Source organism: Coregonus lavaretus (genome assembly GCF_964263955.1).
Source record: "Coregonus lavaretus genome assembly, chromosome: 34".
Taxonomy (NCBI): Eukaryota; Metazoa; Chordata; class Actinopteri; order Salmoniformes; family Salmonidae; genus Coregonus; species Coregonus lavaretus.
Genome location: NC_140021.1, coordinates 8,490,946 through 8,515,623, shown reverse-complemented (window position 1 = coordinate 8,515,623; position 24,678 = coordinate 8,490,946). Strand labels below are relative to the sequence as shown.

Here is a 24,678-nt window from a genome sequence, read left to right as displayed (position 1 = left end):
ACCAGGTGAAGGATGGTTAGAAAACCAGACCAAATATGGGTTAGGGTTAGATTTACACAAACTAAAACTATACACATCCTGATAAATGAATCTAGTAACATCTAGTTACCCTGACTGTTGAATCTCCCCCTTGTGTTGTAGGTGTATGGGACAAGATTCTAGAGCCTGTGGCTGAACGGCGTAACGAATCAGGAACTCTGAAACTGTTCCCTGTCTACCTGAAGGGAGAGGACCTGTTTGGATTCACCGTCACCGCTGTCACCAGGATCGTAGAATCGGTAAGAGCAGAGATAGAGAGGGATAATAAAATGGATAGTCAGAGTTTAACGTTTTAGGTGAGCAGTTTGGTTTTGACTTTTGAATGTTTTCAAAGGCCATTAGTTTGGGCAAATTTAAAACACTTTTGTTAAAAGCTCCAATACAAAATAACTTCAACTCCATTAAGTGCTTTAAATGAAAAGGCTTTCCATATGCACTCTTAAGTACTTTGACGGAAGGTTCTCCATCAAACACACTTTTTTTATCTAACTTTCCATTTGATTATGAAAGCACTTTTTCAATCTAAGGTTAAGTGGTGTAAGAGATGTCTTTTTTAAATTCCCTGTAGGAAAAACAGTTCAATAAATCCACTTATGCATCATAATGGAAACCTGAAATGTACTAGTGAGTGTTTAAAGTAAGATGAATACTTGATTGCAGCTTGTAATGAACAACTATCGGTCATTATTGACCCATTTTAATGGACAAACCGCTTTAAAATGTAAATAAAATATTGTTTTTTTGTGTGTGTGTGCGCGTTTCCCAGCTCCCTGGAGTGGAAGCCTGCGACAGATATACTTTCCGGTTCGGACGCAACCCTCTCATGGAGCTCCCCTTGGCCATAAACCCAACTGGCAGTGCCCGCTCAGAACCCAAGGCCTGCAGCCATGTCAAGAGGTTGGTGTTAAGGTATTCTGTGTCATTTTACACTTTTAAGTTCCTGCCATGTTTGTTTCGGTTGACCACTGTTTTCTCTCTGGAACACTCTTTGTTCCATTCACAACAAGGTGTTCTCTCGCTCGCTCGCTCGCTCTCTCTCTCTCTCTCTCTCTCTCTCTCTCTCTCTCTCTCTCTCTCTCTCTCTCTCTCTCTCTCTCTGTCTCTCTGTCTCTGTCTCTGTCTCTGTCTCTGTCTCTGTCTCTCTCTCTCTCTGTCTCTCTCTCTCTGTTTAAATCACTGGACAGCTCAGTAACAAAAGAAAACTGGCTTCCCTCATCACTCTTTTCTTGTGAAATAGTCATCCTTCATTGTCACATCTGTTTTCAGTCAATATTGTACATATTACTGTTTTTAGTGCCCCGATGACGCATAAGTGACACATTCGCTGTAAAATAATGCTAATGTTAAACATCCTGGGTTCCTGGAATGGTACTTACCCTTACATGTTGAGCTAGATGTTGGTATATCTGCTAGATAGAGGATCTGCTCCCAGCCACACATGAACTGCCTTTCCACCCCAATAACTCTTGCTCGCTTCTCGTTTGGTGGAACACCACTTTCCCGGAGGACCCAAATGAAGCCTATTCCTGGACCTTTAAATGGAGATGATCCATTGACCATGTCTGTTAGTCAAGGGTTAGGCTCAATCTGTGTCCAGAAAACCACCATATATGCAGTCCCACTCGCCATTCAATCACCTGTCCACCATGCATATAGATAGAATAAGACCTAATAGAATGGTAGTACTGTCTTTCTATGGTCATACACTACTTCCTGCTGTTCCTGTGGGAATGCTTCAGGGTGTCTCTTGTATGTTTTGGCTCATCCTCTTTCCATAGACCTCACACTTTGTCCAGCACCGGCGTCTCCTCCTCTAAGTCCATGCGGACAGTTGGCAGCGTGGGTGTGGTGGAAGCACCAGAAGAGGTGATCCCCAAGCAGTTTGCATCCGTCCCCTTCCAGTACCGACGCATGAAAGCTGAGTGGAAGAGCAACGTGTACCTGGCGCGCTCCCGCATTCAGGTGGGCACCTCTGTCACTCTGTGCTAGGGCTACATGCAGTCTCTACACAGGCACTGATGCAGATTCAGTATATTTGTCTAACTTATTCAGGCATTGGAATATCTCAATCAATTTTGCTTGATGCACATTGATTGAATTCAATGGTTGCTTTTGTGGAAAGTACAAGTTACCTGTTGGGTTATGAGGGGATGACTGACATGGCATCATTTCATATCATTCATAGTGGTCGTTTGCTTTCAGATTCATTTAGTTCAGTGTTTGAGGTGTTGATCCTCACTGTGTCTGTTCTGGCAGGGGTTGGGTCTGTATGCTGCCAGGGACATTGAGTCCCACACCATGGTGATTGAGTACATTGGTACCCTGATTCGCAACGAGGTCGCCAACCGGATGGAGAAGATGTATGAATCCCAGGTGAGTTCAGAAACAGTCATTGCCAAATGTTTCCCACAAGACTAAATATCATCCCCCTTCATATCTGGCCTCTTAAAAACATCTACATGACAGCAAAAGAGAAGAATGGCAATTTTGTATCTTCCATGTTATTCTCTTGCTGTGGTGCAGAACCGTGGAGTCTACATGTTCCGCCTGGACAGTGACCATGTTGTCGATGCCACCATCACTGGCGGACCAGCAAGGTAAGAGTTTCCTACGTTCAGAATACATCATTTGACTACTTGTGTCTTGTCGCTAGCATGTAGGAAAGACATTTACCTTTGGCATCATCCTCAGATACATCAACCACTCCTGCGCCCCCAACTGCATCGCCGAGACCGTGAGCTTGGAGAGAGGCGACAAGATCGTCATCAGCGCCTGCCGCAATATCCAGAGAGGAGAGGAGGTAAGATATCCTCCTTTCATTAGCAATATGCTTCATTATTGGAAGTAGAGACTGGAGACATAGACATATTGCACTGTATCTAGTGGCTACCTCAGCCATGTAACGTCAGCTAATGTTTAAGAATGGTCTCATCATATCAAGCATGCATAGAATTGTGCATCATTATCGCAAGTTTGTCATTGAAGTAAAGCACATGAAGTTTTGACCTAGTAAACTCCATATTCATAGGGCCATGTTGAACTGCTTTCTCTCTCTCTCTCTTAGCTGTGCTACGACTACAAATTTGACTTGGAAGACGACCAGCACAAGATCCCTTGTCACTGTTGTGCGGTTAACTGCCGGAAATGGATGAACTAGAAGAGGGACAGTTGGGGCAAAATACAGGCTACGACACTTTCAAATTATGGCGCACACACACATTCCTTGTTATAGGCTCGTTGGTTCATCAGCTGGAAAACGTTGTATTACTTAAACAAAGACAACTTATCAGGGCAAGACACTGACCGCAGAACTGTTAGAGAAGACTAAAGAGGGAAGGGGAATCGCAGGCACAAAACAATTATTTTTATGAGGCTGAGAGCCGATTCTTTCACTTGGCAAAATAGAGTGGAGATGGATCTTTGTTAATATAAAGTGTGAGAATAGGGTAGTGGGTAAACGGATTAGGGGATGGGGAGGATGTTTTGGGTCTGGGGTAGAATTCACCAGTTGACCAGGAGAGTTTTGTGCTGGCCACCGCCTTATTTAGTTATTGAGAGGCAGGTCCTCTGGATTATGAAATATATACATATAGTTACAGAAATGTAGACACCACTGAACAAGGAATGTACAGAGAAGACTTCCTTAGGGACAAAGCTAAGGGAATATTAACTTGCACTAAAACAAAACAAATTTAGTCAAATACTTGATTCCATGAGTCAGTTTGTTTTTCCTTTTGTTTAATGTAAAATACGAGAATTTTTGTATTTATTATCGAATCACCGGCAAACTGCTGCCCAGGTTTTCAGTCTGATCAGAACGTGTTACATTATACAAAGTGTAAATAGTCAAAGACAATTAAGTAAACAATCGACCAAATGCTACCATAACTTCATCATGGCTGTTTGGGTGATTTTTATTTTTTTGTTGACAAAAGTATTTAAGAAGGATGTCATAATATCATTCTGAGAGTTTATGTGCTGTATAAAACTGTACAGAATGTGTAAAAAAAAATCCAGAGTATTTTTGTTGTATTTAGAATGAAGTTGCGTTGTCAAATTCTGACCACTTGAAGAATACGCTTTCCGTTTCTTTCATTTTCCTTAGGACAATTTCTGTTTGCATTGACACGCGCAATCAAAGAATTGCAGAGAGCACCAATCACATCGAGACAACTGAAATCCTAACCCTAGTTAATCAGATGTGAATGTAGAATTAGAGAGAACTGTGAATTTAAGGTTGGAGACCTCCCATTTCATCAGTTAGCTTCTTTAACTGTTTGTGTACAGCAGTCTCTGAGATTCACCTCATGCAGATAATTCTGGGGGAAAATGCCTTTTACTTTTACTACTAGTTGCAGGAGACTCAATTATGCTTTTCACATAAAATGATTTTTGTGTTTTGTTTACAATTCTTTGTAAGAAACATCCTGTTTAGTGCTGGCTAGTTGAGAAAAAAATATGCTATGATGTTTTGGATTTCTTTTGACTCGATCACAAAAATCAGAATCTGGTACTTGCATTTTGCTGACCAGTTTGAAATTAAGTTTTCATTTTTGTGCACAACTTAAGTGGACTGTACAAAAGTTGGTATATTCAGTCTCGTTGTAATAAACAGTACATGGCATGATGTCTTTTTTAACTTTCAGAAGAATCAATTGTATATAATTTTCCATTATGGTTAATGAAATTTGTTTCTTGGATATTTTCTCCTCTTGTACAATATTCAGACCTCTTTAATAGTGTCTCTTTTCTTTGTCCTGTATAATGTCTAAAAAGCCTTTTTGAAGTATAGAGTGTGATGGGTTTTGGAGTTTGGAGTCAGATTTAGGATCATTTACAAAAAATAAAATATTTTACATCTTAAATTTGCAATGTCCTTTATCACAAATCTGTGCTACTTTTCTCTGTGGGGGTAAATTGACCACATTTTAATAAGCGTCTGCTAAGAAAGAATTTGAATCATTGCAAATTAGTCAAGGGATGTTCATACTTAACTTAAACATTTCGTTGGTTGCCTCATTGCAAAAGAGAATAACTAATACAAAACTGCACAGCATACATAAGAAATTACATTTGGATAAGGGAAAAAACTAAAATCATTGTCAGATCTTGTTCAACCATCATAGCTCACTAGTGCAGAACAGACAGTGAGTATGGATGATTTTGCTAGTATTGTGGGCATGACCCCAGACCGCTACATACTGTAGGATATTCCAAGACTATCCCTGTATTGCGCATTTCCATTTACCCTATTCAACATGATTTCCGTAGACTGCACACAATATCCATCACTTGGTCAATATACCTGATGTAGTACGAAGTAGAGATAACACAGTGTAGCCTATATTAAAGAAGTTGCCTTGCACATTTCAAGGGTATGAAAAATACAGAACTTCACCAACAAACTCCAGTGATCAAAATATTTGTACAACAGAAAAAGATACTCCCAAATAAAAGTTTCAACTAAATAACATGCAGTACTGTATGTCATAGCAATTAATATCAGATTGTAATAAGTACAGAATAAAATACAATTTAACTCTAAAACCAGTGTCCTAAACCAGCGTCCATTGTTCTTAGTAAACGCTTGTTTGAGACTTATACAAGATTAAATGTTTCTCAGAATTGTCTAATGCAAGAGTGCTGTGCAAATTTGATTAAATTAATTATCTAAAACATAGGACAAGGAATAATTGTTGTTAGGGAAAGAAATGGAATACTCATTTTCAAGCGGGGAAGTCAGGCAAATGAATGACTACAGTACATATAGCGTACCCACTAAGAGCTCCATACTTTGTGCACTTCAGGCCGGAACCAGTTCTGAAGACAAAAACAGCATTCGTTCTCCAAGTCTTCAAGAACACAGTCCGTATAATTAGTTCCATCCCTCTCTTGTTTAGTCGTAGCAGCATGCAGTACTCCCCCATCCGGTCAGTCAGTGTCTGGTATGTAACTAGTCGTGGCATATCAACATCAGCCCTCCAACTGCCACTGCTGGGACTGGGAGCCGTTGCAGATCGCCATGGCAACATATCCCTTGGGGCTGACTGGGTCGACCACTGCCAGGCATTGGCCCACTGAGACTTGATACAGCCGGTTGCTTTTCTGGAGAGGGTTGGAGGAAGACAGGGCCATGTGTTACATAAACTGCCTTCAGAAAGTACACTATATATAGAAAAGTATGTGGACACTCTTTCAAATTAGTGGATTCAGCTATTTCAGCTATACCCATTGCTGACAGGTGTATAAAATCGAGCACACAGCCATGCAATCTCCATAGACAAACATTGGCAGTAGAATGGCCCGTACTGAAGAGCTCTGACTTTCAACGTGGCACCGTCATACTGTAGGATGCCACCTTTCCAACAAGTCAGTTCGTCAAATTTCTGCCTTGCTAGAGCTGCTCCGGTCAACTGTAAGTGCTGTTATTGTGAAGTGGAAACCTCTATGAGCAACAATGGCTCAGCCGCGAAGTGGTAGGCCACACAAGCTCACAGAACGGTAAAAATTGTCTGTCCTCAGTTGCAACACTCACTACCAAGTTCTAAACTGCCTCTGGAAGCAACGTCTGCACAATAACTGTTTATCTAGAGCTTCATGAAATGGGTTTCCATGGCCGAGCAGCCGCACACAAGCCTAAGCTCACCATGCGCAATGCCAAGCATCGGCTGGAGTGGTGTAAAGCTCGCCGCCATTGGACTCTGGAGAAATGGAAACGCGTTCTCTGGAGTGATGAATCACGCTTCACCATCTGGCAGTCCGACAGACAAATCTGGGTTTGGCGGATGCCAGGAGAACGCTACCTGCCCGAATGCATAGTGCCAACTGTAAAGTTTGGTGGAGGAGGAATAATGGTGTGGGGCTGTTTTTAATGGTTCCGGCTAGGCCCCTAAGTTCCAGTGAAGGGAGATCTTAACGCTACAGCATACAATTACATTCTAGACGATTCTGTGCTTCCAACTTTGTGGCAACAGTTTGGGGAAGGCCCTTTCCTGTTTCAGCATGACAATACCCCCGTGCACAAAGCAAGGTCCATACAGAAATGGTTGTCGAGATTGGTGTGGAAGAACTTGACTGGCCAGCACAGAGCCCTGTCCCCATCAAACACCTTTGGGATGAATTGGAATGCCGACTGCGAGACAGGCCTAATCGCCCAACATCAGTGCCCAACCTCACTAATGATCTTGTGGCTGAATGGAAGCAAGTCCCCGCAGCAATGTTCCAACATCTAGTGGAAAGCCTTCCCAGAAGAGTGGAGGCTGTTATAGCCGCAAAGGGGGGACCAACTCCATATTAATGCCCATGATTTTGGAATGAGCTGTTCGATGAGCAGGTGTCCACATACTTTTGGTAGTGTAGTCACACCCCTTGACTTTTTCCACATTTTGTGTTACAAGGTGGGATTACAATAGATTTGTCATTTTTTGTCAACGATCTACACAAAATACTCATGTCAAAGTGGAAGAAAAATGTTAACATTTGTAAAAAATAGAACGATATATTAAAAAAACGATATCTTACATAAGTATTCAACCCCGAGTCAATACATGTTAGAATCACCTTTGGCAGCAATTACAGCTGAGTCTTTCTGGGTAAGTCTAAACGCTTTGCACACCTGGATTGTATTTGCACATTATTTTAAAAAATCTTCAAGCTCTGTCAAATTGGTTGTTGATCATTGCTAGACAGCCATTTTAAGTCATAACTGTAACTAGGCCACTCAGGAACATTCAATGTCGTCTTGGTAAGCAACTCCAGTGTATATTTGGCCTTGTGTTTTAGGTTATGGTCCTGCTGAAAGGTGAATTTGTCTCCCAGTGGCTGTTGGAAAGCAGACTGACCCAGTTTTTGCTCTAGGACTTTGCCCGTGCTTAGGTCTATTCTGTTTATTTTTGTCCTAAAAAAAACTCCCAGTCCTTGCCGATGACAAGCATACCCATAACATGATGCAGCCATCACCATGCTTGAAAATATGAAGAGTGGTATTCAGTGATGTGTTGTTGGATTTGCTGCAAACATAATGCTTTTTATTCAGGACATAAAGTTAATAACTTCACCATGCTCAAAGGGATATTCAATGTCTGCTTTATTTAAAAAATTTTACCCACCAATAGGTGCCCTTCTTTGCGAGGCATTGCAAAACCTCCCTGGTCTTTGTGGTTGAAACTGTGTTTGAAATTCACTGCTCAACTGAGGGAACTTACAGATAATTGTATGTGTGCGCTACAGAGATGAGGTAGTCATTCAAAAATCATGTTAAACACTTATTGCACAGTTAGTCCACTTAACTTATTATATGTGACTTTACTCCTTCACTTATTTAGGCTTGCCATGACAAAGGGGTTGGATACTTACTGACCGACATTTCAGCTTTTCATTTTTAATTAATTTGTACAAACATAATTCCACTTTGACATTATGGGGTTTTGTGTGTAGGCCAGTGAGCAAAAAAAAAATCGACATTTAATTGATTTTAAATTCAGGCTCTAACGACCAAAGGTCAAAGGGTGTGTATAGAATGGAGGGAGAGGATTGGAGACTTCACGTACATCATCTACTGCTTTTTGGGGAGTAGTCACTGACACCAACACGGCATAACCACTTAATAAAGGAGGCTAGTGCAGTAGCCCTGAGCCTACTGGCGGTGGTCGAAATAGAAGTGGTTCCATCTAGTCATCACCATCATGATGCCCCGTGGTACCAGCGGTACACGCCAGTATAAATGCCACAGTAATACTGAACTGTATTAGTCATATCAGTACTGGTCTGATGATGGTAACAGTTGCTATAGTCCTATCTGCCTCTATAGATGGGTTAGCCGACAACGTCACCAAAACAATGCTTCAGTGGGACATACGTCTGTTGTTGTGATTCTGGATGGCCAGATAGCTAGCAACAATGACAAGAAGCTGCCATGTGGGGAATCGGAGGTGGCTCGTTTGATCTTGTTCTTGATACCATGTCTTGTTTTGACTGATGTCACGTCTATGCTAATATGGCTAACCAACAACTGTAACGATGTATTTGAGAGACAACAAGTGCTCATTCTGCAAATGTACAGTGGGGAAAAAAAGTATTTAGTCAGCCACCAATTGTGCAAGTTCTCCCACTTAAAAAGATGAGAGAGGCCTGTAATTTTCATCATAGGTACACGTCAACTATGACAGACAAAATGAGAAAACAAAATCCAGAAAATCACATTGTAGGATTTTTAATGAATTTATTTGCAAATTATGGTGGAAAATAAGTATTTGGTCAATAACAAAAGTTTCTCAATACTTTTTTATATACCCTTTGTTGGCAATGACATAGGTCAAACGTTTTCTGTAAGTCTTCACAAGGTTTTCACACACTTTTGCTGGTATTTTGGCCCATTCCTCCATGCAGATCTCCTCTAGAGCAGTGATGTTTTGGGGCTGTCGCTGGGCAACACGGACTTTCAACTCCCTCCAAAGATTTTCTATGGGGTTGAGATCTGGAGACTGGCTAGGCCACTCCAGGACCTTGAAATGCTTCTTACGAAGCCACTCCTTCGTTGCCCGGGCGGTGTATTTGGGATCATTGTCATGCTGAAAGACCCAGCCACGTTTCATCTTCAATGCCCTTGCTGATGGAAGGAGGTTTTCACTCAAAATCTCACGATACATGGCCCCATTCATTCTTTCCTTTACACGGATCAGTCGTCCTGGTCCCTTTGCAGAAAAACAGCCCCAAAGCATGATGTTTCCACCCCCATGCTTCACGGTAGGTATGGTGTTCTTTGGATGCAACTCGGGATTCTTTGTCTTCCAAACACGACAAGTTGAGTTTTTACCAAAAAGTTATATTTTGGTTTCATCTGACCATATGACATTCTCCCAATCCTCTTCTGGATCATCCAAATGCACTCTAGCAAACTTCAGACGGGCCTGGACATGTACTGGCTTAAGCAGGGGGACACGTCTGGCACTGCAGGATTTGAGTCCCTGGCGGCGTAGTGTGTTACTGATGGTAGGCTTTGTTACTTTGGTCCCAGCTCTCTGCAGGTCATTCACTAGGTCCCCCCGTGTGGTTCTGGGATTTTTGCTCACCGTTCTTGTGATCATTTTGACCCCACAGGGTGAGATCTTGCGTGGAGCCCCAGATCGAGGGAGATTATCAGTGGTCTTTATGTCTTCCATTTCCTAATAATTGCTCCCACAGTTGATTTCTTCAAACCAAGCTGCTTACCTATTGCAGATTCAGTCTTCCCAGCCTGGTGCAGGTCTACAATTGTGTTTCTGGTGTCCTTTGACAGCTCTTTGGGCTTGGCCATAGTGGAGTTTGGAGTGTGACTGTTTGAGGTTGTGGACAGGTGTCTTTTATACTGATAACAAGTTCAAACAGGTGCCATTAATACAGGTAACGAGTGGAGGACAGAGGAGCCTCTTAAAGAAGTTGTTACAGGTCTGTGAGAGCCAGAAATCTTGCTTGTTTGTAGGTGACCAAATACTTATTTTCCACCATAATTTGCAAATAAATTCATTAAAAATCCTACAATGTGATTTTCTGGATTTTGTTTTCTCATTTTGTCTGTCATAGTTGACGTGTACCTATGATGAAAATTACAGGCCTCTCTCATCTTTTTAAGTGGGAGAACTTGCACAATTGGTGGCTGGCTAAATACTTTTTTCCCCCAATGTATTTATGTTTTCAATAAACATTGGAGACTACATATAGTTTACATGTTGTCAACAATCTAAGCCAACCCTGTCTGTTTTCCCCAATAGTTGCAAATGTGTTGGTGTTGTTGCTAAACAACCAACCAGTCTATTATATACAGATATGGGGCTGATTTGTGATTCAGCAACAGTGTGGGGGCTGAGTGGGGGGTCTAGCTAACTCACCCCCAGGGTCCACTGTTGGGAGCCCCCTGAGCCGTGACACTTCATGAGGCGGGGTGGGTCAGACGAGCGGATCTCGGACATGTCCAGACACAGCAGGCCGGCCAGGATCAACTCATGCTCCTCATCATAGGCCCACTCCTGGGAGGGGAGGAGGAAGAGGGAGGGAGAGAAAGAAAGAAAGAAGTTCAGCATATATATATATACACACACACACAGTTGAAGTCGGAAGTGTACATACACTTAGGTTGGAGTCATTAAAACTCGTTTTTCAACCACTCCACAAATTTCTTGTTAACAAACTATAGTTTTGGCAAGTCGGTTAGGACATCTACTTTGTGCATGACACAAGTAATTTTTCCAACAATTGTTTACAGACAGATTATTTCACTTATAATTCACTGTATCACAATTCCAATGGGTCAGAAGTTTACATACACTAAGTTGACTGTGCCTTTAAACAGCTTGGAAAATTCCAGAAAATGATGTCATGGCTTTAGAAGCTTCTGATAGGCTAATTGACATCATTTGAGTCAATTGGAGGTGTACCTGTGGATGTATTTCAAGGCCTACCTTCAAACTCCGTGCCTCTTTGCTTGACATCATGGGAAAATCAAAATAAATCAGCCAAAACCTCAGAAAAGAAATTGTAGACCTCCACAAGTCTGGTTCATCCTTGGGAGCAATTTCCAAATGCCTGAAGGTACCACGTTCATCTGTACAAACAATAGTACGCAAGTATAAACACCATGGGACCACACAGCCGTCATACCGCTCAGGAAGGAGACGCGTTCTGTCTCCTAGAGATGAACGTACTTTGGTGTGAAAAGTGCAAATCAATCCCAGAACAAAAGCAAAGGACCTTTGTGAAGATGCTGGAGGAAACAGGTACAAAAGTATCTATATCCACAGTAAAACGAGTCCTATATCGACATAACCTGAAAGGCCGCTCAGCAAGGAAAAAGCCACTGCTCCAAAACCGCCATAAAAAAGCCAGACTACGGTTTGCAACTGCACATGGGGACAAAGATTGTACTTTTTGGAGAAATGTCCTCTGGTCTGATGAAACAAAAATAGAACTGTTTGGCCATAATGACCATCGTTATGTTTGGAGGAAAAAGGGGGTCACTTGCAAGCCGAAGAACACCATCCCAACCGTGAAGCACGAGGGTGGCAGCATCATGCTGTGTGGGTGCTTTGCTGCAGGAGGGACTGGTGCACTTCACAAAATAGATGGCATCATGAGGAAGGAAAATTATGTGGATATATTGAATCAACATCTCAAGACATCAGTCAGGAAGTTAAAGCTTGGTCGCAAATGGGTCTTCCTAATGGACAATGACCCCAAGCATACTTCCAAAGTTGTGCCAAAATGGCTTAAGGACAACAAAGTCAAGGTATTGGAGTGGCCATCACAAAGCCCTGACCTCAATCCTATAGAACATTTGTGGGCAGAACTGAAAAAGCGTGTGTGAGCAAGGAGGCCTACAAACCTGACTCAGTTACACCAGCTCTGTCAGGAGGAATGGGCCAAAATTCACCCAACTTATTGTGGGAAGCTTGTGGAAGGCTACCCGAAACGTTTGACCCAAGTTAAACAATTTAAAGGCAATGCTACCAAATACTATTTGAGTGTATGTAAACTTCTGACCCACTGGGAATGTGATGAAAGAAATAAAAGCTGAAATAAATCATTCTCTATACTATTATTCTGACATTTCACATTCTTAAAATAAAGTGGTGATCCTAAGACAGGGAATTTTTACTAGGATTAAATGTCAGGAATTGTGAAAAACTGAGTTTAAATGTATTTGGCTAAGGTGTATGTAAACTTCCGACTTCAACTGTATAAGGAAAACAGTCACGTGGTGCAGACCTGAGTGAGGAATGTAAATTAATTGAAAAATGCCTTTTTTCCATTTCCAATACACTGTATTGGGAATTTTCAATTAACATTGTATTTCATAATTCATTCTTGAATAAACCAGAATTGAAACTTTACCTACTCCCAATATTTGACAAAAAAAAATCAATTCCCAATAGAATATTTCAAGTGTTACCATTTCACGCCTCACTTGTTAGCAGACAACTTTACAAACAACCGTTCACAACGGAAGTTGTTGACCTCATCGTGTAGAACTCAGAGTGCTGCAGAAAGGGAAGGAGCATATAGGTCGAGAAAAAGAGAGTGGGAGAATGCGTGTGGCAGAACTGCAGTAGCTTCAGCCTCTGCTGAACTTCTACCCCACACACACACACACACAGTGACTCACTCTGCACCATTTTTACACACACAGGAAAGTGGAAGAGCTCACCTAATGGAGCTGTCTTTTTTTAGTTGAGGCCTGAGAAGAAAGAAGCTCTTCCAGTGAGTGTGACCCTGAAAGAGCCTGGAGTGAGAGGATGTACTGGTACAGTTCATGTACATCCAGGTTGAGATACTGCACTTTCCCCGTGTGGCCAGGAAACCCTCTTACAAAACAGTGATTGTGGCCAGAAACAACGGTTGAAATAAGGTAATGAAAGCATAGAAATATTTGGAGATAGGAGGTTGAAATAGAACTCATTTCAGATTAAAGCACTAACCCTTAACCATTGTCCAAGTCGCCGACTAACAGAAGCGTCAAAAAGAGGTCAGACTCTTGTAATGGTTCTATTATCACTGTAGAAGGTCAGTCATAGGCTGGCAACATTAATAATGACTCATGATTGCCAGTGTCACGTAGGAGACCATATGAAGCAGAGTCATACACACAACCTATTTCTCTAGCTAGGATGTTTCCCCAACCCAGATACCCAGATGGAGAATCTCCATGGAACTTGCTTTTAAGTACAGGAATAGGCTTCATCTGGATCCGGGGAACTAGCCCTTAACCCCCTAAGGTTGATGTCCATGCTGGAAATCTAATTAGCATAATCAAAACATCCGTCAGTTTAAGCTAAAGATATCCGGTTTTTTTTGCATTGGATGCGTCTCAATCCGCCGCATCCGCCTCTGGAACACTTCTGCATCTGCGGTGAAAAGTGACAGAGCTAGAGCGATGTTTGTCAGACATTTAGACGTACCGAAAGTCGGTCTTCTAACGAAATCGTCTGTAGTGTCCGAACGGTTTGGCCTACAAATTATTATGACCCCTCTATGGAAAGATGAGACACTCACGAACACAGTGTTCTCCGTTTTGCTCTACGACCCCCACAAGCGTCTTGGGACTAGTCTGAAGTCGCTACAGCCGATCTGCCAACTTCTATCTGTAGCGTCCGAACAGTTTGGGCTACACACTAATATGACCCCTCTGTGTAAAGGTGAGACTCTCACAAACACGTAAGTGTCGGTTGTTTTGCTCTAGGACGCCCACATTTCCTGATCTTTCTTATATCTCTCAGATATAGGACGGACACGTCAGAACAAACTTCCTTTTGATTTTTTGGGGGGGGCTGTTGTTCCATATAGTGAATCTGTTATTCAATGCGTTTGTATGGCTAATAGCAAACAGTAACGACAAAATAAATGTTTATCTAGTAATTTTTTTATATATTATTTTGGGATACTTCAAGAGGTCTTAAAATTCTAAATCAAATAGCAAAATAATCCTTGGTATGACCTCCTTAAAACAATTCCATATAGCTTAGTAGAACCCCCCCAGACTGCTTTCTTTTCCCACCTTGCTTTTAGAATGCTGAGCCGTGCTTGAAAGTGCAATGTGAAAAGACAATATCCTGGCACAGACGTCCAAGACAGAGGTGAGTTGGTGGGGGGTAATATGTTAGTTAGTGTACCTGTTCTGGGTTGTGAGTATCACAGGACCTCAGCACCACGGCACCCCCCTTCTGGGTGGACCTCCCCTGGGCCACCAGACACCTGTCAGCCTGCAGGTTCCGCAACTACAGAGAGAGAAAAGGAGAAGTGAGCAGTCTAAGGTGAAGGTGAAGACACTGTTGCGTTCCAGGTCATCTTTATTGCAACCTGACAGCGCATCTGAGAACATTGCTATGTTATATTAATGTGGTTCTGGCTTCAGGCATTGTGAGATCTGATAATATGCACTGTGCGACTACAAAACTATATGAACTGGAACACGCCCATAAACTCAAAGATACATGGATAAAAACCAACTGAAGTTATGTCCAGACTCCAGACTATGCCACTGGAATGTACAATAGACCAACACCCACTCCCCTGAATCTACATGACAATAATATTTTCAATCTATTGAGGGACCTTACACCAAATGCCTCCTTGCTAAATCTGCCTGTTTCCATAACCTTATTGATATCTTCAGAAAAACAGGTATGTTAAAGCTGGAATACTTAATGGTGAAACGTTTCCTTTGTCTGTCCCCCCCCCCCCCGATGCACGACGCTCCACCAGCGCTCCCTACCTCTGCTTTGTCAACAAAGCAAAACCAATAACAATGGCTGTGGGGCGGACAGTGGTAACGTTTCCCCCTACTGTGGATTCCATCTTTAAGAATTCACTATGAAGTTTCCTTCCAGACTAACTAGAATATGAATGTCCTCTCAGGGAGACTGGTGTAGCAGAGCTGGCGGTGGTTTATCAATATGAAATACGTAGTGCATTCGGAAAGTATTCAGACCCCTTCACTTTTTCCACATTTTGTTAAGTTACAGCCTTATTCTAAAAGTGATTACATAGTTTTTTCCCCTCATCAATCTACACACAATACCCCATAATGACAAAGCAAACACAGGTTAACATTTTTGCTAATTTATAAAAAATTAACTGAAATATAACATTTACATAAGTATTCAGACCCTTTACTCAGTACTTTGTTGAAGCACCTTTGGCATCGATTACAGCCTCGAGTCTTCCTGGGTATGACGCTACAAGCTTGGCACACCTGTATTTGGGGTGTTTCTCCCATTCTTCTCTGCAGATCCTCTCAAGCTCTGTCAGGTTGGATGGGGAGCGTCACTGCACAGCTATTTTCAGGTCTCCCCAGAGATGTTCATTCGGGTTCAAGTCTGGGCTCTGGCTGGGCCACTCAAGGACATTCAGACTTGTCCCGAAGCCACTCCTGCGTTGTCTTGGCTGTGTGCTTAGGGTCGTTGTCCTGTTGGAAGGTTAACCTTCGCCCCAGTCTGAGGTCTTGAGCGCTCTGGAGCAGGTTTTCATCAAGGATCGCTCTGTACTTCGCTCCGTTCATCTTTCCCTCAATCCTGACTAGTCCCTGCCGCTGAAAAATATCCCCACAGCATGATGCTGCCACCACCATGCACAGTGGCAAAGAGGCATGTTTGTACATTATGTGCTCAGTAGGTCTATATCCTAGATGTATTGCTTTCAAAGAAAACCAATGTTTTTTATTCTTAATACATTTGCAAAAAAATCTAAACACCTGTTTTCGCTTTGTCAGTATGGGGTATTGCGTGTAGATTGATGAGGAAAATATTTAATTTAATCCACTTTAGAATAAGGCTGTAACGTAACAAAATGTGGAAAAAGGGAAGGGGTCTGAATGCTTTCCGAATGCACTGTAACTTGTTTTCTATCAGTCTGTTTGAAGCGGGAGTTCTGAGCCTCTGTGAGTGGTATGTGTCTTTTCATCCTGGGGACTGGAGTTCCTTCATGACTTGCACAACACCAGGCTGCCCCCTGTTGACTGGATATGGCATTTTCTTCAATTTAATTAAATAAGAAAACAACTTAAAGGTGCAGTATGTAACATTGTATTGATCATTTTTGCTTTCCCTTGGCTTTTGAAGAATGTTCAGGTATTTCTGCGTTGCAATCTTAGAACTACATTCAAACCTTATCATATTAACCCTAAAGAAACGTGACTGGGAACATGGAATATTCTTACACTGTTTACAACTTCTGAGGACCACTAGTCCATCAGGAGACATCTACTGTTTGTATACAGAGAAGGTGCTTCACTGATAGTAAACAAGTAACTTTATTTAATTTATGACTATAAATATGTCATAGAGGGCTATTTGCATGTGAATGATGTACAGAATTACACCTTAAAAACGAAGAGATTGAGAACATACATTCCTTGAGGTTTATTTTTTGTTATTGCCTCTAGATGGCAGGGGTTGACCACCGACAACACACAGCTTTAACAAAGTAACCATGTTAAATTTATGGCAGACAGTTTTCATGGTTACCAGCTACTAAAGACAAAACCAGGGGGCAGTTAAACAGTGATGTATCGATGACCGAAGACCAATTGGCCTCTTATTGTTACACAAAATTGCATGTTCAGTGCTGAAGTTTGAACAGTGTTATTCTGAGACACAACAGTGTACAACATACAATAATTTTTCTATGGGGTACAGTAGCACAACTCTAGCCTTGTTTCCAGATCAGGTTGTGCTGTATAGCCAACTCCTATGGTTGATGCGACCATAGGAGTTGGCCATACAGCACAAACTGATCTGGGACCACTTTAGCATCTTACCCGGCCTCTCTGCAGCACCTTTGGTCGGCGGAGGCCCTTGTTGACGAACACAGGCTGCTGGGGCTTGTTGTGGGGCGAGGCAACCTGCATCTCGGGGTAGATGGTGTCCAGGTACCACTTGAAAGAGTGACACTGCAGCCGTTGGCGCACCGCCTGCCGCTCGCTGATGTCGCCGTAGGCACGTTCCCGGAGTTCCGGCCGCAGGTTTAAGTACTGCTCCTGATTGGACGAGACACAAGACAGGAAATAGGTGAGATTGATGACATATAATCAGTTTATTGCTATTGAAACTTTCAATGCCAGTCCACACCCTTTAATAAATGTAAAATAGCTGTATCTCTGTTGTCTGTAAAAGTGCATGGTTTACAGGGCAGATCAGGTTCTAAAGTCAATTTGTAAACAAACATTTTATCAGAAAAACAGAATAAAGCTGAGACAAACTACTGTAGAGAGTGATTCAGAAATATTTATAGTACTGAACTGGAATCTCGACAAGTCAACAGTACTCCTAGTTGTTCCACCCTCTCTTTGGTCATGAAAAAAGCTTGTATTTTCTGGGTGGTAAGACTCAGAATAAGTATTTCAGAGGTAAGATTGAAAACTCTTAGGTCTATTTCGATTGGCCGATACAATCAAGACGTTTATCTTATTCCCTTTATTGAGAACCTGTTTAATATATCTTGATTTAGGCCGGCTGTTTCCGTGGAAACAAAACCTGTCCCAGTCTCTGATTAGTGTGGTGATGGAGAAGTCAGAACTGGCCAACCCAAACTTCATCTTAAAGGGAAAATCCACTCAAAAACGATCATTGCATTTTGCATCATCATGATGATGTGGCCGGTGACACTTTGCTTCTTGAAAGTCCAATATCTTGAAAACTTCACTGCTGACATGCAACAACAAAAAATAGGACTGTATCAACAGTGGACTAATGAAAAAAAATCCCCCAAAATAACCGTCTGGAAGACTTAAACTGCTTGGAACATTGATACACTACTCTGTTGAATTAACAATTCAGAGTAAGGGAAGGCAATTTACGAATCACACTCTTAGTTCAATGTACAGTAAATAATTTAAAAGGGGAAGGAAGGAAAGAGCAAGGAAGAGAGACGAGACTAAGCAGCACAAACCTCGCCGGAAACAGTGGCGCTGTCTTGTGGATGCCTTATGTGCACCAAGAGTTCTAAGTAATAACGAATACATAAATAACTAATCATATCCAAGGCCTCTACTGTTTAGTTTGGAAACAAGAACTGTTCACACACCGAGGGGAATGATGAGAAAACAAATGCAGACTCACTTGTAGTGAGACATTGACGTGTGTGAATGGGAGCTCTCTCAGGAGAACCCAAACAACGCAATTGGCTTCCTTTCCAATTAGGTTGGCTATTTTCAGACCGTGGAAAGCAATTATAGCTCTTTGTAGCTTGGAAAGGAACAAACATCATTGTGCTAATAAAGACAGAGCTGAGAGTGATTAGAAGAAATGCTGATTTCATCGGATGTTTAGTTTTCTTATGGATTGCTTGCGGTCATAACAGGCGCCTCAGGAAAAGGTTGAATGTGAAAAGTGATCTCTTCAGATCTGGACCAGTTATGATCTAAAAAGGAAAAACTGATCCTAGATCAGCAATCCTACTCTGATACGCTGAATACGAGCCCAGTAGTTTTCAGTCTAGGTTCTTACGGGCCCCTGTGCGTGCTGGATTTCATACAAACACAGTTGAATGGATTTTAATTTCAGGCCCTGAACCAATGGAGAATGGGTGATTTTATAGACTGGATTTCAATGATGTGTAATTAGTGCTATCGCCCTCTGAGGTACCTTGTATTCATCCATCCATACGTGGGCCAATCGCAGGGAGTTGTGGGCCATGGTGTCCTGACCTCCGGGTGACCCGTAAGGCCGGCGTTTACGGAATATATGACCCACCCGCGAGCAGGGGATGATCAGGAGCTGGCCACCACACATCCAGATCTGATAAAGAGAAAGTCAGTATGAATATTTGACTTGTTGGTTAGAGTGCCAGGACACTTCAACAAGGCTATATTGTTTGTACGTAAAAAATTCCCTTTCACTAAATCCATGGGGGAGGGAGCAAGAAAGACTACAGACTATGTGGCCAAGTATACTACCATGAAGACCACTCAATCACTGGGTGAGCACACGTCGTTGCCACAACCCTGATGCTCCCCACTCTCCAAACTCATCCCCTTAACACCTCACCCTCTACACCTGAATAAAAAAGCCCGCTGTAGTTGTTCCAAGAAAGTTACGTTTTGGGAAACGCTAGGACATAGGACTTAATTCAATTAATAAGAGCAGTACAAGTCTGACCAAACATCAGCTCCATTCCCCATTGGTCGAGAGCCATTTGATTCATGTAATCTGACAATGTTCCACCTTCATAACATTCCCTTACTGAAGTCATATACTGGACTCTTTTCAAACAGGGTAACATTGCAAAACATGAGAAAGCAGCCATGCCAAGAATATTAAACAGGACTGGAAGAGAAATATCCAACTCTGATGTGGTAAAGGTAAGAGAACTAAAAATACTATTTGAGGCGAGAAAGGAATATTGATGTTGGATGGATTCATGTAGCAAGTCAATATGCAGTTGCTAGTCTGCGGAGATCCAACTCAACTGGACCAAAACGTAATGTTGAGAAATAAAATTGCCTTTGGCTGTCGGTTATGACATTTTATTTCACTGTGTATTTTTCTTAGGGGGAAAAGCTTGTTTAAGTTCACTGAGGCAAAGCATTAGAAGAAATGAGCCAAAACGTGGGTAAATAAACCGTGTCTTGAGCTTATAGTGAGTGGTTGACATGTCATAGCTCATTTGACGAGGTGCGTGCGTGTGCATTTGGCACCCATCCTAAAATGGAAATTACATCTTTCAACTGAAAGTCTGGGTGTTCTATGTTTACATTTTAGTCATTTAGCAGACGCTCTTATCCAGAGCGACTTACAGGAGCAATTAGGGTTAAGTGCCTTACTGAAAGGCATATACTTTTAACCTAGTCGGCTAGCGATTGAACCAGCAACCAACGCTCTTAACCGCTAGGCTACCTGTCGCCCTATGTGTTGCTTTGGGAGCATCTGCACCCTTCCTAAGAATAACATGTAGCAGTAATGTAGTGAGTGTGATACAGTGAGTGGTAGTGATGGTATGTGGCCGTTTTATTTACCCGGAAGGAGATCTCGAGGTTCTCACCACCCCAGATGTCCATGCCGCTGTCATATTGGCCCAGCTCGTTAAAGTACTTCCTGTCCATGGCAAACAGACCACCGGCCATGGTGGGAGACCTAGGGGAAGGAGAGAAAAGGTAGAATGTGAGTCTGTATTCTAGTTACTACAGTATCCTTTGAAGTAGCACTAGCATCGAGACACTAAGGCTGGGTTTACACAGCAAGCCCAATTCTGATCTTTTGCCCAATAATTGGCAAAAAATATATGATTGGTCAAAAGACCAACTATTGGCAAAAGATCTGATCTGATTGGTCAAAAGACCAGAATTGGGCTGCCTGTGTAGACACATCCTAAGATGTGAGAAAACATGCATCTGCATCTCCTAGTCCGGCTAAAAGATAGGCTGCAACCAGACAGATTGTGTCAGAAAATTACTGATTGAGCCAAAGGTTTTTCAATGGGAGTCAACTGTTGACGGACAATTGACAACAAATGATTGTCCTTCAAAAAACACACAATATGTCTGCCTTTGTGCATATGCAACTTGTCCGAAAATAGTTAACATGAATTGAACTTTTGACGATAAACAGACCGTGATGAATGCGTATCTGATTTCCTCTGTTTTCATGCGTCTCTGTGCGACCGTAGCCTTAGGCTTATATGCTTGTGAGAGAAACAGAGAGAAATTAAGAGGCAGCGTAAACAAATACAAAGGGGTGTCCGAGTAGCCCCCTTTAGGCTAAAGCCAGCCTATGCCATAGTAATGGATTTAAAGTACCCGGGCCACTTCAAAACGTGGATCGATTCAGTCCCTAGGACCAGGCGTGCTACTACGGCCACTAATTAGCTCTCACATGACTCCATACATTAGGGAGATGGGTGAACTCTACTCTACATCGGATGGCCTTTATTGATACAGTATCAGGTTCATGCACACTTGGAGGCCATTCAAATCCATGGGGGAAAATAAAAAAGCCAATCGAATTGACCTTTAAGGAGACATTTCCAGGACATAATAGCATAGGGCAGGCCAGCCTAAAAAAACATCATAAAAAATTAACTACAAATAGGCTGTACTGGTTTTTCTGCACGTTTGGGTTTATTCCTTTCCACAGCTCAATTTAGTATTTGACATTATTGGACATACAGTGCCTTGCAAAATTGTTCAGACCCCTTGGATCTATTCACATGTTATTGTTACAAATAGGGATTAAAATGGATTTGTCATTTTTGTCAACAATCTATACAAACAGGTTTGGCAGCCAAACAGAAACATCTATTGATTTGATATTTTGCAGTAATACAGAAAAATTTACAAAGGCTATAAATCTGTACCGATCATAACTAAGAAAACAAAGGTTCCCAAAAAGCCGCCCAAAGTTGTGGTAAATAGGAGCTATAAGAAATTTAACTGTGAACATTTTCAGGATGACTTAAATGCTTTGCCCTGGGAATTAGTCGACCTTGAAGACAACATACAGTGGGGAAAAAAAGTATTTAGTCAGCCACCAATTGTGCAAGTTCTCCCACTTAAAAAGATGAGAGAGGCCTGTAATTTTCATCATAGGTACACGTCAACTATGACAGACAAAATGAGATTTTTTTTCCCAGAAAATCACATTGTAGGATTTTTTATGAATTTATTTGCAAATTATGGTGGAAAATAAGTATTTGGTCACCTACAAACAAGCAAGATTTCTGGCTCTCACAGACCTGTAACTTCTTCTTTAAGAGGCTCCTCTGTCCTCCTCTCGTTACCTGTATTAATGGCACCTGTTTGAACTTGTTATCAGTATAAAAGACACCTGTCCACAACCTCAAACAGTCACACTCCAAACTCCACTATGGCCAAGACCAAAGAGCTGTCAAAGAACACCAGAAACAAAATTGTAGACCTGCACCAGGCTGGGAAGACTGAATCTGCAATAGGTAAGCAGCTTGGTTTGAAGAAATCAACTGTGGGAGCAATTATTAGGAAATGGAAGACATACAAGACCACTGATAATCTCCCTCGATCTGGGGCTCCACGCAAGATCTCACCCCGTGGGGTCAAAATGATCACAAGAACGGTGAGCAAAAATCCCAGAACCACACGGGGGAACCTAGTGAATGACCTGCAGAGAGCTGGGACCAAAGTAACAAAGCCTACCATCAGTAACACACTACGCCGCCAGGGACTAAAATCCCCCTGCTTAAGCCAGTACATGTCCAGGCCTGTCTGAAGTTTGCTAGAGTGCATTTGGATGATCCAGAAGAGGATTGGGAGAATGTCATATGGTCAGATGAAACCAAAATAGAACTTTTTGTTAAAAACTCAACTCGTCGTGTTTGGAGGACAAAGAATGCTGAGTTGCATCCAAAGAACACCATACCTACGGTGAAGCATGGGGGTGGAAACATCATGCTTTGGGGCTGTTTTTCTGCAAAGGGACCAGGACGACTGATCCATGTAAAGGAAAGAATGAATGGGGCCATGTATCGTGAGATTTTGAGTGAAAACCTACTTCCATCAGCAAGGGCATTGAAGATGAAACGTGGCTGGGTCTTTCAGCATGACAATGATCCCAAACACACCGCCCGGGCAACGAAGGAGTGGCTTCGTAAGAAGCATTTCAAGGTCCTGGAGTGGCCTAGCCAGTCTCCAGATCTCAACCCCATAGAAAATCTTTGGAGGGAGTTGAAAGTCCGTGTTGCCCAGCGACAGCCCCAAAACATCACTGCTCTAGAGGAGATCTGCATGGAGGAATGGGCCAAAATACCAGCAACAGTGTGTGAAAACCTTGTGAAGACTTACAGAAAACGTTTGACCTGTGTCATTGCCAACAAAGGGTATATAACAAAGTATTGAGAAACTTTTGTTATTGACCAAATACTTATTTTCCACCATAATTTGCAAATAAATTCATTAAAAAACCTACAATGTGATTTTCTGGATTTTTTTGTACCTATGATGAAAATTACAGGCCTCTCTCATCTTTTTAAGTGGGAGAACTTGCACAATTGGTGGCTGACTAAATACTTTTTTCCCCCACTGTAGATCATGCAGTAGAATGTTTCACATAACTATTTACAAGGATGCTTGATCTCCATGCCCCAATCAAAAAGAAAACCAGTGAAGCCCAGCCCATCCCCATGGATAGACAATGAGCTACTAGGTTTTTAACTCAGCGAGATGAGCCAAAGACTCACGCTGTTAACTAAAAAACTGAATCTGATATAATGGTGTATAGAAAACTGCAGAACTATGCCGTGTAACTGAATCGTCAGAAAAAAATATATTTTTACAAAGACGCTTTCACTGACTGCAAAAACAATCCCAAATCAGTCTGGAATACTGTAAAAGGCCTCCTGGGCACATCCAGCACATCTAATCCATCTGGTGTGGAAGTAAAATGGGGAAATGAAAATGAAACGTATTGACATTGCTAATCATTTTGTAGATTATTTTGAAAATAACTCTGAGGCAGAATATGTCATCCTGTCAATGAAAGGAACATTGTTTATTCTCTTGACCAAATTATGGCATCAAAAGCCTGCAGTTTCACATTACCACAGATATCAATTGATGAAGTGCTCAAAGCATGAATGTGCTTAGCTGAGGACAAGTCACCTGGGCTCCATCTCATTGATAACAAACTATTTAGACTAGCAGCACCCTATATTGCAGCTCCAATTAGGCATATTTTTAACCTCTGATTACTCCAAGGAAAGTTTCCTAATGAATGGAAGCATGCAACAAAATTACATTTTATGGTATCAAACAGTAGACCAATTCACCTACTGTTATCATTTATTATGATTTTGGAACCAATTGTCAGTAACCATATATGGGCGTATATAGAACAAAATACAATTATCACAGTCTACCAGCATGCATACCGTAAGGATCAATCGACTGCAACAGCTCTGGTTGATTTAACAGATCAATGTCTCAGGTCACGTGACCAAGGTGAGTGTGCTGCATCTTGATTTTAGTGCTGCTTTTGACCTTCCTGATCATGATATACTGTTGATGAAATTGTGTCACTATGGATTTGATAACACCTAGGGCTGTGGCGGTCATGAAATTTGGTAAGCTGGTGATTTGTCAAGCAAATAACTGCCGGTCTCACGGTAATTGACCGTTAATTAACATAAACATGTTTAGCATCTCCTGGC

The 24,678-nt window shown here is 41.9% G+C and overlaps 2 protein-coding genes across 2 annotated transcripts in view; one reads left to right on the top strand and one right to left on the bottom strand.

Moving 5' to 3' along the window:
- The window catches only part of LOC311109053 (histone-lysine N-methyltransferase 2C-like), a 185,298-nt gene extending 180,394 nt beyond the window's left edge, over positions 1-4,904 (top strand). The window contains exons 55-61 of the mRNA XM_084151839.1: positions 142-278; positions 806-936; positions 1,818-2,001; positions 2,296-2,412; positions 2,563-2,636; positions 2,731-2,839; positions 3,104-4,904. Of these exons, the coding sequence (XP_084007965.1) occupies positions 142-278; positions 806-936; positions 1,818-2,001; positions 2,296-2,412; positions 2,563-2,636; positions 2,731-2,839; positions 3,104-3,196 (845 nt within the window). The 3' untranslated portion in view covers positions 3,197-4,904. The remainder of the gene's footprint in view (positions 1-141; positions 279-805; positions 937-1,817; positions 2,002-2,295; positions 2,413-2,562; positions 2,637-2,730; positions 2,840-3,103) is intronic.
- The window catches only part of LOC311109054 (polypeptide N-acetylgalactosaminyltransferase 11-like), a 46,372-nt gene continuing 25,629 nt past the window's right edge, over positions 3,936-24,678 (bottom strand). Inside the window, exons 7-12 of the mRNA XM_084151840.1 lie at positions 20,519-20,636; positions 19,149-19,301; positions 17,324-17,542; positions 14,679-14,783; positions 10,905-11,042; positions 3,936-6,144 (exon numbers count right to left, since the gene is read on the bottom strand). Coding sequence (XP_084007966.1) covers positions 6,013-6,144; positions 10,905-11,042; positions 14,679-14,783; positions 17,324-17,542; positions 19,149-19,301; positions 20,519-20,636 — 865 coding nt within the window. The 3' untranslated portion in view covers positions 3,936-6,012. The remainder of the gene's footprint in view (positions 6,145-10,904; positions 11,043-14,678; positions 14,784-17,323; positions 17,543-19,148; positions 19,302-20,518; positions 20,637-24,678) is intronic.